The 19,351-nt window shown below is 38.6% G+C and overlaps 2 protein-coding genes across 4 annotated transcripts in view; both read left to right on the top strand.

Moving 5' to 3' along the window:
• The window catches only part of Trim9 (E3 ubiquitin-protein ligase Trim9), a 341,298-nt gene that overhangs the window by 201,000 nt on the left and 120,947 nt on the right, over positions 1-19,351 (top strand). The window lies entirely within an intron of this gene.
• Positions 14-3,513, top strand: LOC149717198 (uncharacterized). The gene is made up of 2 exons (XM_089834540.1): positions 14-225; positions 844-3,513. The coding sequence occupies exon 2, from the start codon at positions 898-900 to the stop codon at positions 2,989-2,991; it is 2,094 nt and encodes a 697-aa protein (XP_089690666.1). The 5' UTR covers positions 14-225; positions 844-897; the 3' UTR covers positions 2,992-3,513.

Raw genomic sequence — 19,351 nt, 5'->3', positions numbered from 1 at the left:
TGATATGTCTTTCAAATGAAAGAACAAAAATTCCAGGACGCGTTTTTCCTTTAAAATTAAGCCATGATTGCCACGTTGAACGTCTCAGTGTCGCTTTATCCGTTATCTGATATAAACATATATATATAGTTAATCGCGAACAAATTTGGCACAAACACCGCTGGAATTATAGAGTCAACTCGTGTGTCAAGCAGCTAGGAACCATTTCGTAGGTTTGAGATAAAGGTAATTCGATGAAATATTAAAAATAATACTTATTCCACGCAATCGAAGTCGCCGGTAACAGCTAGTTGCTTTGTGTAGGCGAAAAATGAACATTCGCTGTCTTTAAATCAGTTGCTTAATGAAGTTGCTTCCGGAAGTTCCCCTTTATTCCCCTGCAAACGACGCGTCGCTCACGGAGAGTCCCTTGTAATAGCTGCAATCACATCAATAGATCTAAATTTAACCGGTTGATAATCAGGCCATATTAACAATTAAGTTAAAGCCTTGTCTTGGATTTGATTCGACAAAAAGTCAAAAATTGTCGAGTGAGATAAGAAAAATTTAAACTTTTGCCCAAACATTTTGGTCCAAATTTCTTTCTTTCTTTCAAAATTTAACAACGGGTATTCATACGCCAAGGGTTTCTATTGTAGCAATGTAGCAAAGCACATTTTCGATTCTTTATTGGCTGTAAGATAACACTCCTTAACGAAAATTTGTTAGCTTTCGCGCCTTGATCGCGCGTAACTCTAGAACAGCAAAATTGCTTCCTCTGATGGAATCAAGTGCATTTTCAACCTTACTATATAGCATTGTGGGAATTATTAAATAACGCGTGGTTTCACAATTCTAACGCAGGCATCGACATCCGAAGTGCGCCACTTTGCACAGAAAAGGTTGCCTTTAGATATAATGAAGGCTTTGTGGATAATAGTATGGTTGTCAATTATAAACGACACCTTCTCTAGTGGCTTCCAAGATTCGATAAATGTCTTATTGTCCAATGGGGAAGACGTCAACACGAGCGACAAAGATGGACGCACTCCTCTATTCCTGAGTTCACAGAAAGGGTATTTGGACTTGGTCAAATTGTTGCTGGAAAAAGGAGCGAAAGTTGAAGCAGCCGACAATGATGGACAAACACCGTTATTCACGGCTTCCCGATTTGGACATTTAGATGTGGTAAAATTCTTAGTGGAAATTGGAGCTAAAATTGAAACAGCGGACAATGACGGAAAAAGACCGTTATTTATAGCTTCCAGCTATGGACATTTAGAGATCGTTAAGCTTTTAGTAGAAAAGGGAGCTAAAATTGAAACGACGGACCATGACAGAGAAACACCGTTATTAGCGGCTTCCAGATTTGGACATTTAGATGTGGTGAAATTCTTAGTAGAAAAGGGAGCTAAAATTGAAACGGCTAACAAATGGGGAGAAACACCGTTTTATTGGGCTTGCTTAACTGGAAATTTAGATTTCGTTAAATTCTTAGTAGAAGAGGGAGCTGAAATTGAAAGAGCGGAAAATGACGGAAAAACGCCGTTATTAGCGGCTTCCAAATTTGGACATTTAGATGTGGTTAAATTCTTAGTGGAAAATCGAGCCAAAATTGGAACGGCGGACAAACGGGGAGAAACACCGTTTTCTGGGGCTTGCAGATTTGGACAGTTAGATGTCGTTAAATTCTTAGTGGAAAAGGGAGCTAAAGTTGAAACGGCTAACAAATTTGGACAAACACCGTTTTTTCCGGCTTGTGGATCTCGAAATTTAGATGTCGTTAAATTCTTAGTGGAAAAGGGAGCTAAAGTTGAAACGGCTGACACAATTGGACGAACTCCGTTTTTTTCGGCTTGCGAAAGTGGAAATTTAGATGTCGTTAAATTCTTAGTGGAAAAGGGAGCTAAAATTGAAACGGTGAGCAAGCGGGGAGAAACACCGTTTTCTTGGGCTTGCTATACTGGAAATTTAGATGTCGTTAAATTCCTAGTAGAAAAGGGAGCGAAAGTTGAAACGGCTGACAGATTTGGGGACACACCGTTTTTTTGGGCTTGCAGAAGAGGAAATTTAGATGTCGTTAAATTCCTAGTTGAAAACGGAGCTAAAGTTGAAACGACTGACAATGACGGAAAAACACCGCTTTTTTTTGCTTGCGAAAGTGGAAATTTAGATGTCGTTAAATTCTTAGTGGAAAAGGGAGCTAAAGTTAAAAAGGCTAACACATTTGGAGAAACACCGTTACTCTGGGCTTGTAGATCTGAAAATTTAGATGTCGTTAAATTCTTAGTGGAAAAGGGAGCTATAGTTGAAACGACTGACATATTTGGACAAACACCATTTTTCGAGGCTTGCAGAAGATTTTTAGATGTCGTCAAATTCCTAGTAGAAAACGGAGCTGAAATTGAGAGAACGGACAATGACGGAAAAACACCGTTATTTGAGGCTTCGTTTTTTGGACATTTAGATGTGGTGAAATTCTTAGTAGAAAATGGAGCCAGAATTGAAGTGGCGAACAAACGAGGAGAAACACCTTTATTAGTGGCTAGCAGTAATGTGGTTAAATTCCTAGTAGAAAACGGAGCTGAAATAGGAAGAGTGGACAATGACGGAAAAACAGCCTTATTCTGGGTTTGCAGAATTGGAAATTTGAATGTTGTCAAATTCTTAGTAGAAAAGGGAGCCAAAATTGATGTGGCTGACAATTCTGGAAGAACGCCTTTGTTGGAGGCATCCACTGACGGGCATTTAGATGTAGTGAAATTCCTCGTAGAAAATGGAGCACAAGTTAGACAGGCGGATAAATTAGGCCGGACGCCTTTATCGGAGGCTATACGCGATGGACATTTGGAAGTTGTTCGATTCTTACTCGATAATGGTGCCGGTATTGGCGCTCTTGACCAACTTGATTTAAACGCAATTGAAAACGAAGAAATTAAAAATGTGTTATCGGAGCACAAAGCAAAGATAGCGCTTTTTAAGAATAAGGACGAAGCGGGAGCCGAAGCCTAGTCGCTTATTGCGCAGAAAAATGATTAGATTAAGCAAATGCGAGAAAAGATAGAGGAACTGAAGTTGCAATTGAGTGTCCGAGCTGACCAAGGAGAATGTAACTCCACGTCATCAGTTATCGAAACTCATTAGCTTTTTGATATAATATCTTGTATGATCCAAAACACACTATATCGTTTAATACTTTTATTAATATATGAATTATTAGTTTTCTACTTTGGGTTTTTATTTTTATGCTCTCAATTTACCTATGATTTACCGTTATTGAAATCTCATGTTTTTATTGGTATTACACCCATGAATCATACTAAAAGAAGTTGTTTTAATGGTGCAAGCCTTGAAAACTGTAGCAATAACAAAGTACTGTAAACTTGCGCGTCCTCTTTCGTATACCATTGCTTGTAATTACGAATAAAAACTGTATACTTTGAAGTCATTAGTAATACTTTTAGTGAGTTCCGTGCTGCAAGGAGATTCCATCTAACGTCTGCGTTTCGCCTTATCGAGTGGAAGTTCCGTCTTAAAGGGTCTGTGAAGCAGGAATCGGCGGGTGGGTAAAAATTATTTGAAATACGTCACAGGCACGTGACTGAGAAAAGGCGTGGTTAAAAGAAGCTTAGTGGTTTTTATTTCGAAAACTGCCACTTCAGGGAATTGGCGCTGCAATTTCGCGAAAACCAACGACTAGATGTCCAGTTAAATTCCATTTGGAGTCTTTGTAATCTGGCGTCACGTGGTGCTTGTGACGTATTTCAAAAATTTTTAACCCACCCGCCGACCCATTCTTTGCAGTCATTTAAGATAACAAGATGTTCACAAACACAGGAGAATATTTTATCACCAACAATTGAAAAACAGTCTTTTGTTATTCATACAATGCTTTAAAAGTAAAGTACTTTAAATTTTCACAAAATACCATGGCTTTTCATCTGAAACAGGAACTATGTGGAATTACTACACGTGTAAAAGAGTTTCACACTTTCCTATCCGTGTTCAGGTTGTAACGGCCGGCTACTTCACTCGCCGTATTGGCACTAAAAGCCGCGCTTCTCCATACTCCCCAACCCTGTATGCCTTTAGGGGTGTCCTATTGTCATCTTAGCTGGGGTGGTCCTCGTGACCCTGACCTCCCGGACTAGTATGCCATTAGGCACTAATTGGCGTTTCCACGAATCTACCTGAATATATGGCTTGATGACCTGGCGGAGAGATGAGAAGAAACTCTCGGAATGGTTTTATGACAGGGTTGACTTGGGGGATTCTGTTATTATGACTAATAAAAATCAGTTCTATTAAACGAAGAGTCACTTTTTTAACATCTCCTACATTCGCTACTTAAAATCGCTCTCGTAGAGAGAATTGTAACGTTAACATATCCAGGCAACGTTACAAGGTATCTTCTTCATGTTCTTTATCAATTTTGTAACGGACAAACTAGGTATAAGATTATTTAATCCCTGATGCTCTAAGTAGCTACGAAGATAAATAGAGCTTTTAGTGCCTAACCTTCAATCTATCTATTATATTTGCAAATAACCATGTTATGTTCAGAACATTCATTATCAGTCACCGTTTGCTGTACACGAGCCATATGTGGGGTCTAAAAGTATTACGTATTCTAACGTCATTCGTCCCAATTTATCGCGTCAATAGTATTAGGCTTAGCAAAGGCTTAACTTTACTTTATGAGTGTGGGGGGGGGCAAAAATTCACGGATAATTTGGCTTTTAAATGGAATATTTCCCTTCAAAGGTCAAAGAGAAGGGACCAAATCGACGCAACAGCCTTGCAAAATTTCAATACACTCTGCTTCAAGTAGAGCAGCGTTTCGATTTTTTCCCCCGCAAGCTTCATCATAGATATCAAAAATACGTCCCTGAATGCTTATCGATTGATATTTACTATTCATCCTATACCATTTTTGTTTTTGTCTCCGTTGAAAATGCGCAATTAATGTCGCTCTTCTTCTAAAGTGTGCTTTTGATAAATGCGCAATAGACCTTTTCGACGTAAAAAAGGGGGAAGGCAACTCTCATTACCGGTACAAACGAGGGGGGTTGATAAATTGGCGTCTCTGCGCAATGTCATGATACAAAAAGACTAAAGCGCTTGCGCCAAAAAGCGAGATGTAAGGCAAAGTTTTACGCCCCCGTGTCTTTCCCTCTTAGTTCCATCGAAATTGTCTATTGCGAATTACCATGTTTACAGGTTCTGCGAGCTGCTTGTTGATGAATATTTACCAACCAATATGTTTGTGATATCCATAACGGCTGTGAACCAATATGAATTTGTACAACGTTGCATAGGTCATACTCCCTTTTCAGGTCGATTGAGACCGGTCATATTCCCTTGGAAACGTCTCTCGTTTCAATCCTTGGAAATATTTAAAGATACGCGCAACTCTTTCGATATAATTAGAATTTCCTAGTATTAGTTTTCTGTTCCTCGTATCTTATCAATTAAAGGAAAAATTCATAATTACATTTTCGTTTTTTCAAAATGAAAGACCAAAATAAGTAATGAATATTCATTAACAATGTTAAAGAAGATACCAAATAGTGTGGTAGGTAAGCTAAGCTGGGGGACCCGTCACGTGGTACAAGCTGACCGCGAAGAAGACACCTGGACGATACCCCTCTGGTTGTAATATTTCCTTCATCCCATATAGTTTTACGTACCAACCCCGAATTCATTTAATTGTTGGTATCGTCTTTAATATTGTAAGTCTAGCTAAGCTACCCAGCGTTTCCCGGGATTCTAAACACTAAATAGTCTTTGGACCAACGCCCTTTCAAATATGTGATTTTTATTTAAGAAAATAATATTTTATAACTTTCAAATACAGTAAAACGATGCTTAATTAGGTGTTATTCTTAAAGCTAAAATGTTACGCATCTGGAATAGGACGATCTTTAGAGGCTTAGTGGCTAGGGGTTCGCCTCCGTCCCATCGCCAGAGTAAGTGAACCAAAGGACTTGTAAAACTTTGACGGACTTGGGCCCAACAACTCACCAAAGTTTCATAACAATCGGATGAATTGTATAGAAACTCGTAAGGGAAAGTCAAAGAAACATACAAACGTTAATTTTTAATTTTGTAGACGAATTCATAGCACCAATATAAGCTATCCGTTGTTTGATACGCTCTTTGAAATGAAAGAACGAAAATTCTGCAACGTGTTTTTCCTTTAAAATTAAGCTATGATTGCCACGATGAACGTCCCAGTGTCGTTTTATCCTTTATCTGATATAAACATATATATATATATAGTTATAGTATAGCGATCAAATTTGGCACAAACACCGCTGGAATTATAGAGACAAGTCGTGTGTCAAGCAGCTGGGAACCACTTCGTAGGTTTGAGATAAAGGTAATTCGATGAAATATAAAAAATAATACTAATTCCACGCGATCGAAGTCGCCGGTAACCGCTAGTTGCTTTGTAAAGGTGCAAAATTAACATTCGCTGTCTTTAAATCAGTTGCTTAATGAAGTTGCTTACGGCGGTTCCCCTTTATTCCCCCGCAAACGACGCGTCGCTGCCATCACAATAGTTCTAAAGTTAACCGGTTGATATCAGGCCACGTTAACAATTACATAAGAGCTTTGTCTTGGATTCGATTCGACAAAAAGTCAAAAATTGTCGAGTGAGGTTAGAAAATCAAAAGAAAGAACAAATTTAATCTTTTGCACCAAACATTTGGTCCAAAATATTTTCTTTCTTACCAAATTTAACAACGGGTATTCATACGCCAAGGGTTTCTATTGTAGCAAAGTAGAACAACACCTTTTCGATTCTTTATTGGCTGTAATAAAACACTCCTTAATTAGGTTAAGAAAATTTATTAGCTTTCGCGCCTTGATAGCGTGTGACTCTAGAACTGCAAAGTTCCTTCCTCTGATGGAGTCAAGTGCATTTTTAACCCTACTAGCATTTTGGGAATTATTAAGTAACGCATGGTTTCACAATTCTAACGCAGGCATCGACATCCGAAGTGCGCCAATTTGCACGGAAAAGGTTGCCTTTAGATATAATGAAGGCTTTGTGGATACTAGTATGGTTGTCAATTATAAACGACACCTTCTCTAGTGGCTTCCAAGATTCGATAAGTGTCTTATTGTCCAATGGGGAAGACGTCAACAAGAGCGACAAAGATGGACGCACTCCTCTATTCCTGAGTTCACAGAAAGGGTATTTGGACTTGGTCAAATTGTTGCTGGAAAAAGGAGCGAATGTTGAAGCAGCCGACAATGATGGACAAACACCGTTATTCGCGGCGTCAGAAGGCGGACATTTCGACGTCGTCAAATTCCTAGTAGAAAACGGAGCTGAAATTGAAAGAACGGACAATGACGGAACAACACCGTTTTTTTCGGCTTGCAGAAGTGGAAATTTAGGTGTCGTTAAATTCTTAGTAGAAAAGGGAGCTAAAATTGAAAGAACGGACAATGACGGAACAACACCGTTTTTTTCGGCTTGCAGAAGTGGAAATTTAGGTGTCGTTAAATTCTTAGTGGAAAAAGGAGCTAAAGTTGAAACGACTGACGATCGCGGAAATACACCGTTATTCGTGGCTATCAATAGTGGAAATTTAGATGTCGTTAAATTCTTAGTGGAAAAGGGAGCTAAATTTGAAACGGCTAACACACACCATTTTTTTGGGCTTGCAGAAGTGGAAATTTAGATGTCGTTAGATTCTTAGTGGAAAAGGGAGCTAAAGTTGAAACGACTGACGATCGCGGAAATACACCGTTTATTTGGGCTTGCAGAAGTGAAAATTTAGATGTCGTTAAATTCTTAGTAGAAAAGGGAGCTAAGCTTGAAACGGCAAACGAATGGGGAGTAACACCGTTTTTTTATGCTTGCGAAAGTGGAAATTTAGATGTCGTTAAATTCCTGGTAGAAAAAGGAGCTAAAGTTGAAACGACTAACAATAACGGAAATACACCGTTTATTTGGGCTTGCAGAAGTGAAAATTTAGATGTCGTTAAGTTCTTAGTGGAAAAGGGAGTCAAAATTGAAACGCCCGACGTAACAGGACGAACACCGTTATTCGAGGCTTGCAGAAGTGGAAATTTAGATTTCGTTAAATTATTAGTGGAAAAGGGAGCTAGAATTGAAGTGGCGGACAAATACGGAGAAACACCGTTGCTCCGGGCTTGCAGAAGTGGAAATTTAGACGTCGTTAAATTCTTAGTGGAAAAGGGAGCTAGAATTGAAGTGGCGGACAAATACGGAGAAACACCGTTGCTCCGGGTTTGCAAAAGTGGAAATTTAGATGTCGTTAAATTCTTAGTGGAAAAGGGAGCTAGAATTGAAGTGGCGGACAAACGGGGAGAAACACCGTTTTTTGGGGCTTGCAGAAGTGGAAATTTAGATGTCGTTAAATTCTTAGTGGAAAAGGAAGCTAAAATTGAAAAAGCGAACAAATATGGAAAAACGCCTTTGTTTGAGGCTTCCTTTTTCGGGCATTTAGATGTAGTGAAATTCCTCGTAGAAAGTGGAGCACAAGTGAGACACGCGGATAAATCAGGCCGGACACCCTTATTGGGCGCTGCATACAATTCGAAATTGGAAGTTGTTCGATACTTACTAGATAATGGTGCCGGTATTGGCGCGATTGACCAAATTGATTTAAACGCGATAAGAAACGAAGAAATTAAAAACATGTTATCGGAGCACATGGCAAAACTAGCCCGTTTTAAGAATAAGGACGAAGCGGAAGCCGAAGCCCAGTCGCTTATTGCGCAGAAAAATGATTAGATTAAGCAAATGCGAGAAAAGATAGAGGAACTGAAGTTGCAATTGAGTGTCCGAACTGACCAAGGAGAATGTAACTCCACGTCATCAGTTATCGAAAATCATTAGCTTTTAGATATAATATCTTGTTTGATCCACAACACACTATATCGTTTAATACTTTTATTAATATATGAATTATTAGTTTTCTACTTTGTGTTTTTATTTTTATGCTCTCAATTTACCTATGATTTACCGTTATTGAGTTCTTATGTTTTTATTGGTATTACACCCATGAATCATACTAAAAGAAGTTGTTTTAATGGTGCAAGCCTTGAAAACTGTAGCAATAACAAAGTACTGTAAACTTACACGTACACTGTCGTATATCATTGCTTGTAATTACGAATAAAAACTGTATACTTTGAAGTCATTAGCAAAATACTTTAAGTGAGTTCGGTGCTGCAAGGAGATTCCATCAAACGTCTTTGTTTCGCCTCATCGGTTGGAAGTTCCGTCTTAAGACAACAAGATGTTCACAAACACAGGAGACTATTTTACCCCCAACATTTGAAAACGGTCTAATGTTATTCTTACAATGCTTTACAAGTAAAGTCCTTTGAATTTTCACAAAATACCATGTCTTTTCATCTGGAACAGGAACCATGTGGAATTACTTTCCTAACCTTATTATTTTCATTATAATTTTTATCTCGAAAAATCATAATAGGCATAAGTATATATAATCCCAGATGCTATAAGTACACCTCTGATGATATTTGGGGATTTTTATGCTTAATGTTCTATTTGTTATTTTTAGAAATACCTACGTCATATTCGGAACATTCATTATCAGTCACCCTTGGTAGTACACAAGCTATGTGGGGTCGAGCATTATTATGTATTCCAACGTCTTTGGTCCCAATTTATCGCGTCAATAGTATTAGGCTTAGCAAAGGCTTAATTTTTGGGGGTGGGATCGGACAAACATTCACGGATAATTTGGCATTTAAATTGAATATTTCCCGTCAAAGAGACTCGGAAAATTGGGGACCAAATCGACGCAACAGCCTTGCAAAATTTCAATACACTCTGCTGCAAGTAGAGCTGCGTTTCGATTCCCCCCCCCGCAATCTTCATCATAGATATCAAAAATACGTCCCTGAATGGCTATCGATTGATATTTACTATTCATCCTGTACCATTTTTGTTGTTGTCTCCGGTGAAAATGCGCAATTAATGTCGCTCTTCTTCTAAAGTGTGCTTTTGATATCTGCGCAATAGACCTTTTCGACGTAAAAAAGGGGGAAGGCAACTCTCATTGTCGGTACAACCAAGGGGGGTTGATACATTGCCATCTCTGCGCAATCTCATGATACAAAAAGACTACAGCGCTTGCGTCAAAAAGCGAGATGTAAGGCAAAGTTTTACGCCCCCTGTCTTTCCCTCTTAGTTTCATCGAAATTGTATATTGCGAATTACCATGTTTACAGGTTCTGCCCTGCTTTTGGATGAATATTTACCAATCCATATGTTTGCGATATCTATAACAGCGTGTGAACCAAATTTCTTTTCTTTCAAGTTTAATGTAGGGTTAAGTTTTTTTCTTCTCTCCCTTATTCTCGACTCTGCAGATTGCCGATAGGGGTTAGGGTTAGAAGGCGAATATTCGCTAATCACGTTAAGGACGTCCCCAAACTGCTGCGCCTCCTTCCACTCGAATGACTACTAATGGAAAATCCGTCTCCTTGGGCATCTAAAAAAATATGTATATAAAACGAAGTGTTAAACCAAGGACCTTTAACGAGGGACTCGCGTGCAATTGCTCAGTCCTGTTATTTTGCCCGAAAATCATTGGAAAACTTGAGCCCAACTAGCGGTCATAAAAATGAAAACCGTGATTTTTTTCCTTTCATAGCTGCTTAAGTTTATAAGATATGTTCCATAAGTATGACACTACCTTTAATTCGTAATGCTGAGAGGTAGTTCGAGATCGACGCGAGAATTGACTACACTCTGTTAGTTTTGAAGTCCATCTTCCTATTTAGTCTGTACTAAGCCTTTGTCAGCGCCTCATCAGAGAATTAATGAAGTTTCACCTAAGCTCTCAGTAATCAGTGACAAACTTATGGAACATATTAACTTATGATATCTGTTATGAAAATCATTGCTATGTGGTGTATATGTCGTTCTAAATTAGGTTTTATTTCAGCCTTAAATATAATAGAATTCGGTTCAAATTTTGACTGAAAAACCGCGCATGACGGCTTTCTTGTTAACGTAACTAGCACCATTCCCCCCTTACATATGATTAAACATGGTTTCAATATGCAGTAATTAGATGATCCAACGTAAATTTCAGCGGGTACTTTAACGGCTTTAACTTGAAAAAGTAATTTTAGCTGTTGTACCTTTTTCCATCATCTCACTATCGATTCAGTTTTCCAGTCACTTCTTAATTGTCCTTGTTTAAGCTTGTTTTATCAGACTCGATTCCTGATATCATCAGCGCCTAGCTTCTTTTTGAGGATATAAATTAGTTACTGAAGGGTGAAATAAAATCGTAAACACACTCGTCTTTCTTGGAAAAAATGAAATTTCTCGCGAAATGTTTTTGGTTGGAAAATAAATTCAACCAAACGGAAATTTAATACATCGATTCAAATTTTGATAAAATACTTGACTTAATATTCAATAATATTGGAGCCAGTATACTGATGATAGTGGCGATTCTGCGCTTTTTCGAAAGTGTGTTTTTGATAAAACGCTCAATCGTAAGATATTGCGTAGTTGGGAATTAAAGCAAAGGTTTAGAAACATAATATTATCATTATGCCTTAAAAGAATGGCCTTTTTCTAAATATAAAAGCAGAAATGTTAGAAGAAAATAAATGATACCCTATTAGAATATAATTAGCATTTAATAAGTCTTTAAAAGGAGGACGACTGTGCCGCCGCCATTGGCTTAATGGCGTCTGCTAAATCGAACCTTTCTTTTACCCCTTTCTTTAAAACTGGACATTACGCCAGCGACCCCCCTGGACTGGAATAAATGAACTGGCCCATGACCATTGACCAGGGCGCGTCGTCTGCTAAACTAAAGAAGTGGATAATTAAAATAGTTGATGTGTGGACTCGGTTACCTTTGCATTTTCTTAGTGGTCTGGTGGACCACTACCCCCCTCCCATTTAATTTTGAAACTGGCCCAGGCAATTTTTAAACTGGTCATTTGCCCTGTGCCACCGCCTTTTTTCCCACGCTGCCCTTACCTCTCTGTCTGTGAGAATTCAACCAATCCCGTCGAGGTAAGCAGACGCCACTAAACCAATGGCGGCGCAGTAGTCCTCGTTTTTAAGCCTAACTAAATAATAATTATTTTGTTTTAAGAGATCATTTATTTTACCTTTTATATTTTGAAAAACAAATCGTTCATTTAAGGTATAATGTTATGTTACCTGAACTTGTCCTTTTTGGATCTGAGCTGTTTGTGAATTAAAATTAACTTTCTTATCTTTTACGCCTAAAAATGTTTTCTGATTTAAAAGCCCTATAATAAATAAAACTTGTTTGTCTACGCATTGAAAGAAGTTCCAATATCTTTGAAAGCTGATCGAATAAGTAATTATACCGTGGAGGAATTCTCTAGTGGTAACCTCGTTGTTTTTATCTTGATATCGTCTGCTCAGAGCATGGTATAGTAACCAACAGGCTAGGAAATAAGACAGGTTTACAGGTCAAAAACCAGTTTATTAATAGCTTGGACGACTTTTTTTATTCAAAACGTGAGGGTCACTGGTCCCAATGACTAGTTTATTAATTCCTACTTTTATTAAAAATTGATATGGGGACCTCTTTAATTATTTTCATTTTAACATAAATTTCGACTCCATTTGTGTATACAACCCTAAGCCGAGAGAGATTTTTTTAAGAAGAGAGAACGACCACAAGTCCTGGGACCAGTAGAAAAATAAATAGGGGAAGGGTCACTGGTCCCGGGACCAGTTTCATATTTAAGACATCACGGGTCACTGGTCCGGAGGACTAGTTCAGAAATAAACCTTATTTCCAAACCTGGTAACCAATGGAGATACTCTTTGTCTTTTCCCAGCAAGCTCTGGAAGTTGGAACTACAGATTTAACCGTTAGGAATTTTGAACGATTTTGGAGCTTATTTATTAAGTACACAATGGCGCGTGTAAAAGGATCACTTTTGAAAAATTTCCAAACCTCTCCCTGTAAATGGCACTCGACCGTCTAGCCCGGTTCAAGGAACTCCTGCCCAGGGAGTCTAGACAAACAACCCCGCGCGCCCACTTTGCACTCGACTCTCGGCTAGATTGTACGCTTTTAAAGTTCTCTATTTAAAAGTTTACGGAACCCTCGACTACAAAACTATAGTCTAGCGGGCGGTGATCATTAAACCTAATCATTCTTGACTACGTCTAACATTACTCTTTCGTTAGAAGCGCGACCCAGACTTTAATGTCAACCGAAGGTGTCCTTTTACATTTCTCAAAATGTCGCCCTTTAAATCGATTTTAATTCCAAGGTGTGCTTTTACGTTACAGAGTTTGAGACGCTGCTTAGTTGGTTCCGTTTTAAAGGTGAATTACCGCATTCTTCAGTCCTTTGCATCGTTTTGGTGAAAGTTAGTGGTATTTTTGAGAGGGGACATCTTACATATTGAAATCCTCGTGTCCTTAAATATACTGTACAAGTATTAGAGAGTTCTCAATTAAGGAATGAGCTAAGACTCGTCGCGTAATTTTCATGGCCATTTTGGTGGATTTTATGTGTGGGGACAGCTGAAACCCACCACCATTATGGCTGCCTAGTCCGTGCTAAGACTTAATAAGGTGTGACGTACCGTATACCCAAATGGAAGCTCTCGGCTTCTCCAAACTGCGTGTGCTAGTATGCTTTTGATAAAGTTCGCAAATCGCAAAAGGGAAGTGTGGGGACAGCTGAAACCCACCACCATTTTGGCTGCCTAGTCCGTGCTAAGACTTAATAAGGTGTGACGTACCGTATACCCAAATGGAAGCTCTCGGCTTCTCCAAACTGCGTGTGCTAGTATGCTTTTGATAAAGTTCGCAAATCGCAAAAGGGAAGTGTGGGGACAGCTGAAACCCACCACCATTTTGGCTGCCTAGTCCGTGCTAAGACTTAATAAGGTGTGACGTACCGTATACCCAAATGGAAGCTCTCGGCTTCTCCAAACTGCGTGTGCTAGTATGCTTTTGATAAAGTTCGCAAATCGCAAAAGGGAAGTGTGGGGACAGCTGAAACCCACCACCATTTTGGCTGCCTAGTCCGTGCTAAGACTTAATAAGGTGTGACGTACCGTATACCCAAATGGAAGCTCTCGGCTTCTCCAAACTGCGTGTGCTAGTATGCTTTTGATAAAATTCGCAAATCGCAAAAGGGAATGCCCAATAGGAAATAATATTATCCTCTTCCATGTATCTAAGAGGGAAAGGCAAGGGGGTAACACCTTTGCCTTCCATCTCGCTTTTCGGTGCCTGCGCTCTAGGTATTTTGGATCTTGAAAGTGCGCAGAGAAGGCAATGGATGAACCTCCTTGTACGTCCCAAGGTTGCCTACACCCTTTTTTACGTCGAAGAGACTTATTACCACGTTTGAGGGATCTCCTCTGCTTGTTGGCTTCCCTTTAGGAACTAAATCTTGTTGCTCCTTCTATAGTTCTGTCCCCGCTATACCAACCACTCTTTCTGTTGAAGGTCTAGGAGCGAAATCCCTTTGGGTCTTTTGTATTTTTAGAGGATATTGTGGGTGAGACAGTTTTTTTATGGCGGAATAGAATTTTTCGCTTCGATTCATTTCAAAGGGGTCTCCTCTCGTTCTAGTAGGGGAAAATTGAGGGCTCTGGGTGCGAGGGACCGGATATTTAGCTTTTCGTGTATCATGTCTGGTTATAAAACAAATAAAGACTATTTCAAATATTTAAATAAGCTTCTGAGCAAATTTAGGTGAAGCAGATCATGACGTAATGTTGTGAAGGGACTGTAATTAGGCCACCCTGTAGACTCAAAATGTCATCTGCTTCACCAAGAAGCGATATCTAGTTTACTAGGGAGAAGGTATAAATTCGCCACATTTCTAGCTTTGTCTCCAGTCCCAACGTAGGTCCGGAGTTAATCCCCGCCTCTAAATTAAAACCAGCATCTCATTGGTTCTTGAAAACTCACGTCAGCGCAACGCGAATGACGAAAATTACGTATTTTCCGACAGAGGAGAGGCGAAATAGCCCTGCCTCCTTTTTACGTCCCCCCCCTTGTATTTTGAAAGGGGGACTGAGACTATGGCGCGCGAATACCTAGGTATCTTATATCTTTTCCCTAGTAAACTAGATATCGCTTCTTGGCTTCACTGAGAAGCCTAACGCTTGTTGAGTCGTGTTAGAAAACTTAACTTCTCGTATCTTTTTTAATAATCTAAACGACTTAGGTCCAATTCTAAATATTCATTGTTTTATATTAATTCATTTAAATTGGAAAGAAAAATTTTAGCTTGGTAATTAACAAATTGTAGGTGATTTTTGGAAGAATCTAATTTAGTAGTTTATTATCAGTTTTTTAGCGATTACTTTGGCTTAACATTTCGCGAGTGTCCTACCACTTGGTAGAAAGGGTCCTTTTTTAACCACATCTAACCTGTTTTACATAAAATAGGGGATTTTCGAAGAAGGGGGTGTCTAAATTATGGTGAATAAATTCGATGTTATAAAAGAACAGTCGGATTTTTGATTTTATTTTAGAAGTTTTTTGTTTGACCTTTCAAACATTGTTGTAGTCAAGTTGTTTTAAATTCGGTAGACCCATATTTTACGTACGCTCTTCTCTAACTTGTTGGTTTTTCTTTAGGAATTCTATTATTTTCAGACTTCGAGACTTTTCTAGGCATTGTGTCAAAGAACCCATACGAAACTTGAGAACAAACTAATAGTTATTTTGTAAAGGAATTTATATGAGATATTCATTTCGAAAGTACAGAAATATTGGACTTTATGGAATGATTTGTTAAAGTATAGGAAAATGTAGGATTTTATAGGAATTAAAGTTCAGGGTTCGTACGGAACCTGGATAAGTCAGGGTTTTGGGTTGTGGAAGGTCAGGGATTTCTTTTGGTATGTCAAACCATGCTTCGAGTAATACTAAATATGGCCTAAGTGTGATGAAGTGGGCTCTGGTAAACACCTTAAAATGGTCAGGGATATTGGCAAAATTTGGTCAGGGATAAGCTGTAAAGTTAGGGATTTTCAATATAAATAATTCTTCTGAACCATGAAATAGCTCTGTAGTGCTGCAATCTTATGTTTTTTAGCCTTCCATTTTGTAACTCCGCCATATTGACACGCGTGTAACGTCTCAGCTGCGAGTCTCTAGTGTCAGGGCGAGGGAAATTTGAGATGGATATTCGTACGTTCTCAAGAATTGTATGTGTTCTTGATTGTGTTTACCATAAAAGCGTTACAAAATGAATTGATGGTTTTTACTGAGAGAGGTTTTTGTGACGTGGAATTACATTGTGAAATCTTTTGTTTACTTTTTCTTTAAATTCCTATTTTCGAAATTGCTTTTAGTGTCTGGGAATTTTAGAGAAGTAGAGAAGATTATTTATAGCGGTAAATTATATTACAAGGGATAGATCGAAAGAATTTAACGAAAATACCATGGAAAAAAATGTTTCTAAGAAGTTTGCTTCGTAGATAACGCCTAGATTAATAATCACTTTGCAGAACGTTTGTTTTTCTATTGGCCTAATTTTAAAAGGTTTTAATTTAGGCTTAGATCAGGCTATGGCCCTGGGAGCCCAGCGGTCCTATAATTCCTATAATAAAACTATACTTTTGAACCTGTCCTGTATTATCCTATAATTACATGAAAGGTCCTATAATATCCTATATTTTTGTCATAAAATTGCATTGTAATATCGTTTCTCGACGTTTGACTTATGTCAAAACATCAAATGCGTTTAAAATGACAATTTTAATGTGTTAGTGCACTTGTTTTTTCTGAAGATACGAGCTAAATTGTAAATTACAATGTTTTTGAATTCAGCCTTAAACTCTTAGTAAAAAGCCCGCCAAATTAGCCTTATCTCCATAGCGACTTACGTCCCCTTCGCTCTGAGAGCGCGAGTTCAAAAAACGCAACTTCATATTTCTCCCTTCCCCCTTCTCTATCGTCCCCCTTCTTCCCGAAGCTCTCCCTTTGTCAGTTGGCGCGAGCTAATCGGTTATGTCGATGAAAGAATTATTGCTAATTTTTAAAGTCGGATTTAAATATTTAAAGTTAGGCCGAAATGGATTAATTTTGTGATCAAAACTGGGCCAAGATCGAGGAACCTAGTATTCAAATCATTTTGGGATGAAATATTTCCTGTAAGTTCGTCTTTTTGTCAATTTTTTATTTGTGAAGTCCCGTTAGGGTTAACTCGAGGTTGGCTCGGGGGGTGTACGGAGGATCCAGATAATTGCGGCCGTAGATGTTGTATTCGTTCTGGGTAAAGTTGGGTCGCTCCCCGTAATTGGCGGTCAGTAGGGCATGTAGGGGATCCGAATGACATTCAAAATGGCCGTTAATTAAATTAAAATAGTTTTTTATCTTCAATTTTTATTGAAGAATTTTTTTTAAATACATTTTTTTATAGATTTTTTTAATCTAATTTTTTTTTAAAGCCAATTATTTTAAAAACCCTATGTTTTTTTAAATCCTAATATTATTTTGAAAATCCCAATTATTTTTTTACCCCAAAATTTTTAAATAGAAAATGGAATCGTTTTTAAATGGAAACTCGAAAATAGTTTTTAAGAGTTGGAAGATACTGATATTTTAAGTATTTAGAGAAACTCGCCTTTACTTCTCTTGTAGATGGAGTTGTACTGTACAGCTTCGTACTGCATTTTTTAACAATTTTACATAGTACACCATACATAAAATAAATTCATGATAAAGTACAGTTTTAAATCGAATCGCGTATTTCTAAAGCTAATAAAACGCCTTATTTATTATTTCTGGTTTTTTCTCTCGAGTCGTTTGTACCCACAGTTCCGTGGGTGGAACTGCATCCGTCTTAATTTTGTTTGGGTCTATACTCGTCCGTCTGGAACCTCATTTAATTTCTGTTCTTGACGAAGAACAGATCCGCGAACCCTCTGTACACTCCCTAGCTCATTCACGCAAAACCCTAAAAAAATTGTAACTGAAGGAGAAAATAATATGAAATTTGTACCCGTCACTTTACCTTTGAACAGTTTTCAGCTCCTTACCAAGGAGGTAGGTAATAGTCTTATTTTTAGTGTTAAGCTTACAGGCAGAGTTGAACCCGGGTTTTTACGCTTTTACAATGACGATAGTAAAGCGTATAGCGTAGCGGGGGGGTGTACTGTATAGTTTAGATGAAACCAGCTGCGTCTCGTCAACGGCACGTGCCACGCGCGCGACTCTATTCACTACGTATCTTGTCAGCGACGTCAAAGCCTCTCTTTTAACCTTGTCAGTTTCGAAGAGGAGAATGTCGTAACTCTAGCGTGACTATAGTCTGTCAAGGCTGCGTGTAAAATGCACTATAGTTTTTAATGCACTGGAATTGAAATTAAATATATAAACTGATTTATAAAATCCCGTTATGGCCAATGCAACGATCGCGTGCAAATATTTTAGTTGAACCAACACTAGTTAAATATCAAAAGAAGATTCAAACATTGAGGAGTAAACAGTTGTTGTATTCAATTCTTGTAAAATTTATTGGATCTACTTCAGGCACTCGGTTTCTTGGTAGACACGTGGTTACCTTGGGTCTAAATATCACACTCGAGGATATAAAATAAAGCGGACGACATTTTTCAACCAATAATGACATGTCTTGTTTATCGCCCAATGGGGATAAAACCGGAAATGAATAGTAAACAAAACATTTGGCAAGATAATCCCTTATGTATTGATAAAGGCTACTCCTCTACTGTATATCCTCTATGATTCAAATGCGATCGGGGTAAAGCAACTATAGGGAGCTAACAGTTCCGACCCTGAAACGTCACACCCTTCTATCTCTTACTGGAGTTTCATCCCCCCTATCGGTTATTCTACGCGCTTAAAAGCCAACCAGAGAGGGGCTGCGTGACGTCAGACTATCTCTTCCCCCTAGCCAGTTGTTAGCTCCCTATTGGTTGGCTTTCAAACCGGATGTACTGTACCTTTTCATAAGTACGTGTTCCCCAGCACTTCAGCCCTCCTTTTGATTACACATTAAATAATGAATATAGTCTATTCCTAAAATTCTCTCATCCTATTTTCGACGTTACAAAAATCGTGGTTAAGTTGCAGTTACGTCTTATTTGCTGTAATAAAATGTGATGGCGTTAATAGGAGGTTTCTCTACTGACGAATTCTTTTCTTAACTCTCATCCGCGATGACGAGTTACTCGGGCTTCCTCAGATCCCTGCCTTTATAGGATAGGGTGCATACGAGAAAGGTTAGGTAAGAGGTTACGAGGGAGCTGCTAGAAGACAGAACGTTACGTTACGTGTGGCGCAGGGTTGGGTATAGTGACGGCACGTGCTACTTCGACCCTACCCAGCCAACGTTTCTGTATG

This window comes from Phalangium opilio, unplaced genomic scaffold, assembly GCF_054372755.1.
Source record: "Phalangium opilio isolate 3A_F unplaced genomic scaffold, DU_Popi_V2 ptg000003l_1, whole genome shotgun sequence".
Lineage (NCBI taxonomy): Eukaryota > Metazoa > Arthropoda > Arachnida > Opiliones > Phalangiidae > Phalangium > Phalangium opilio.
This window is presented reverse-complemented; position numbering and strand designations above follow the sequence as displayed.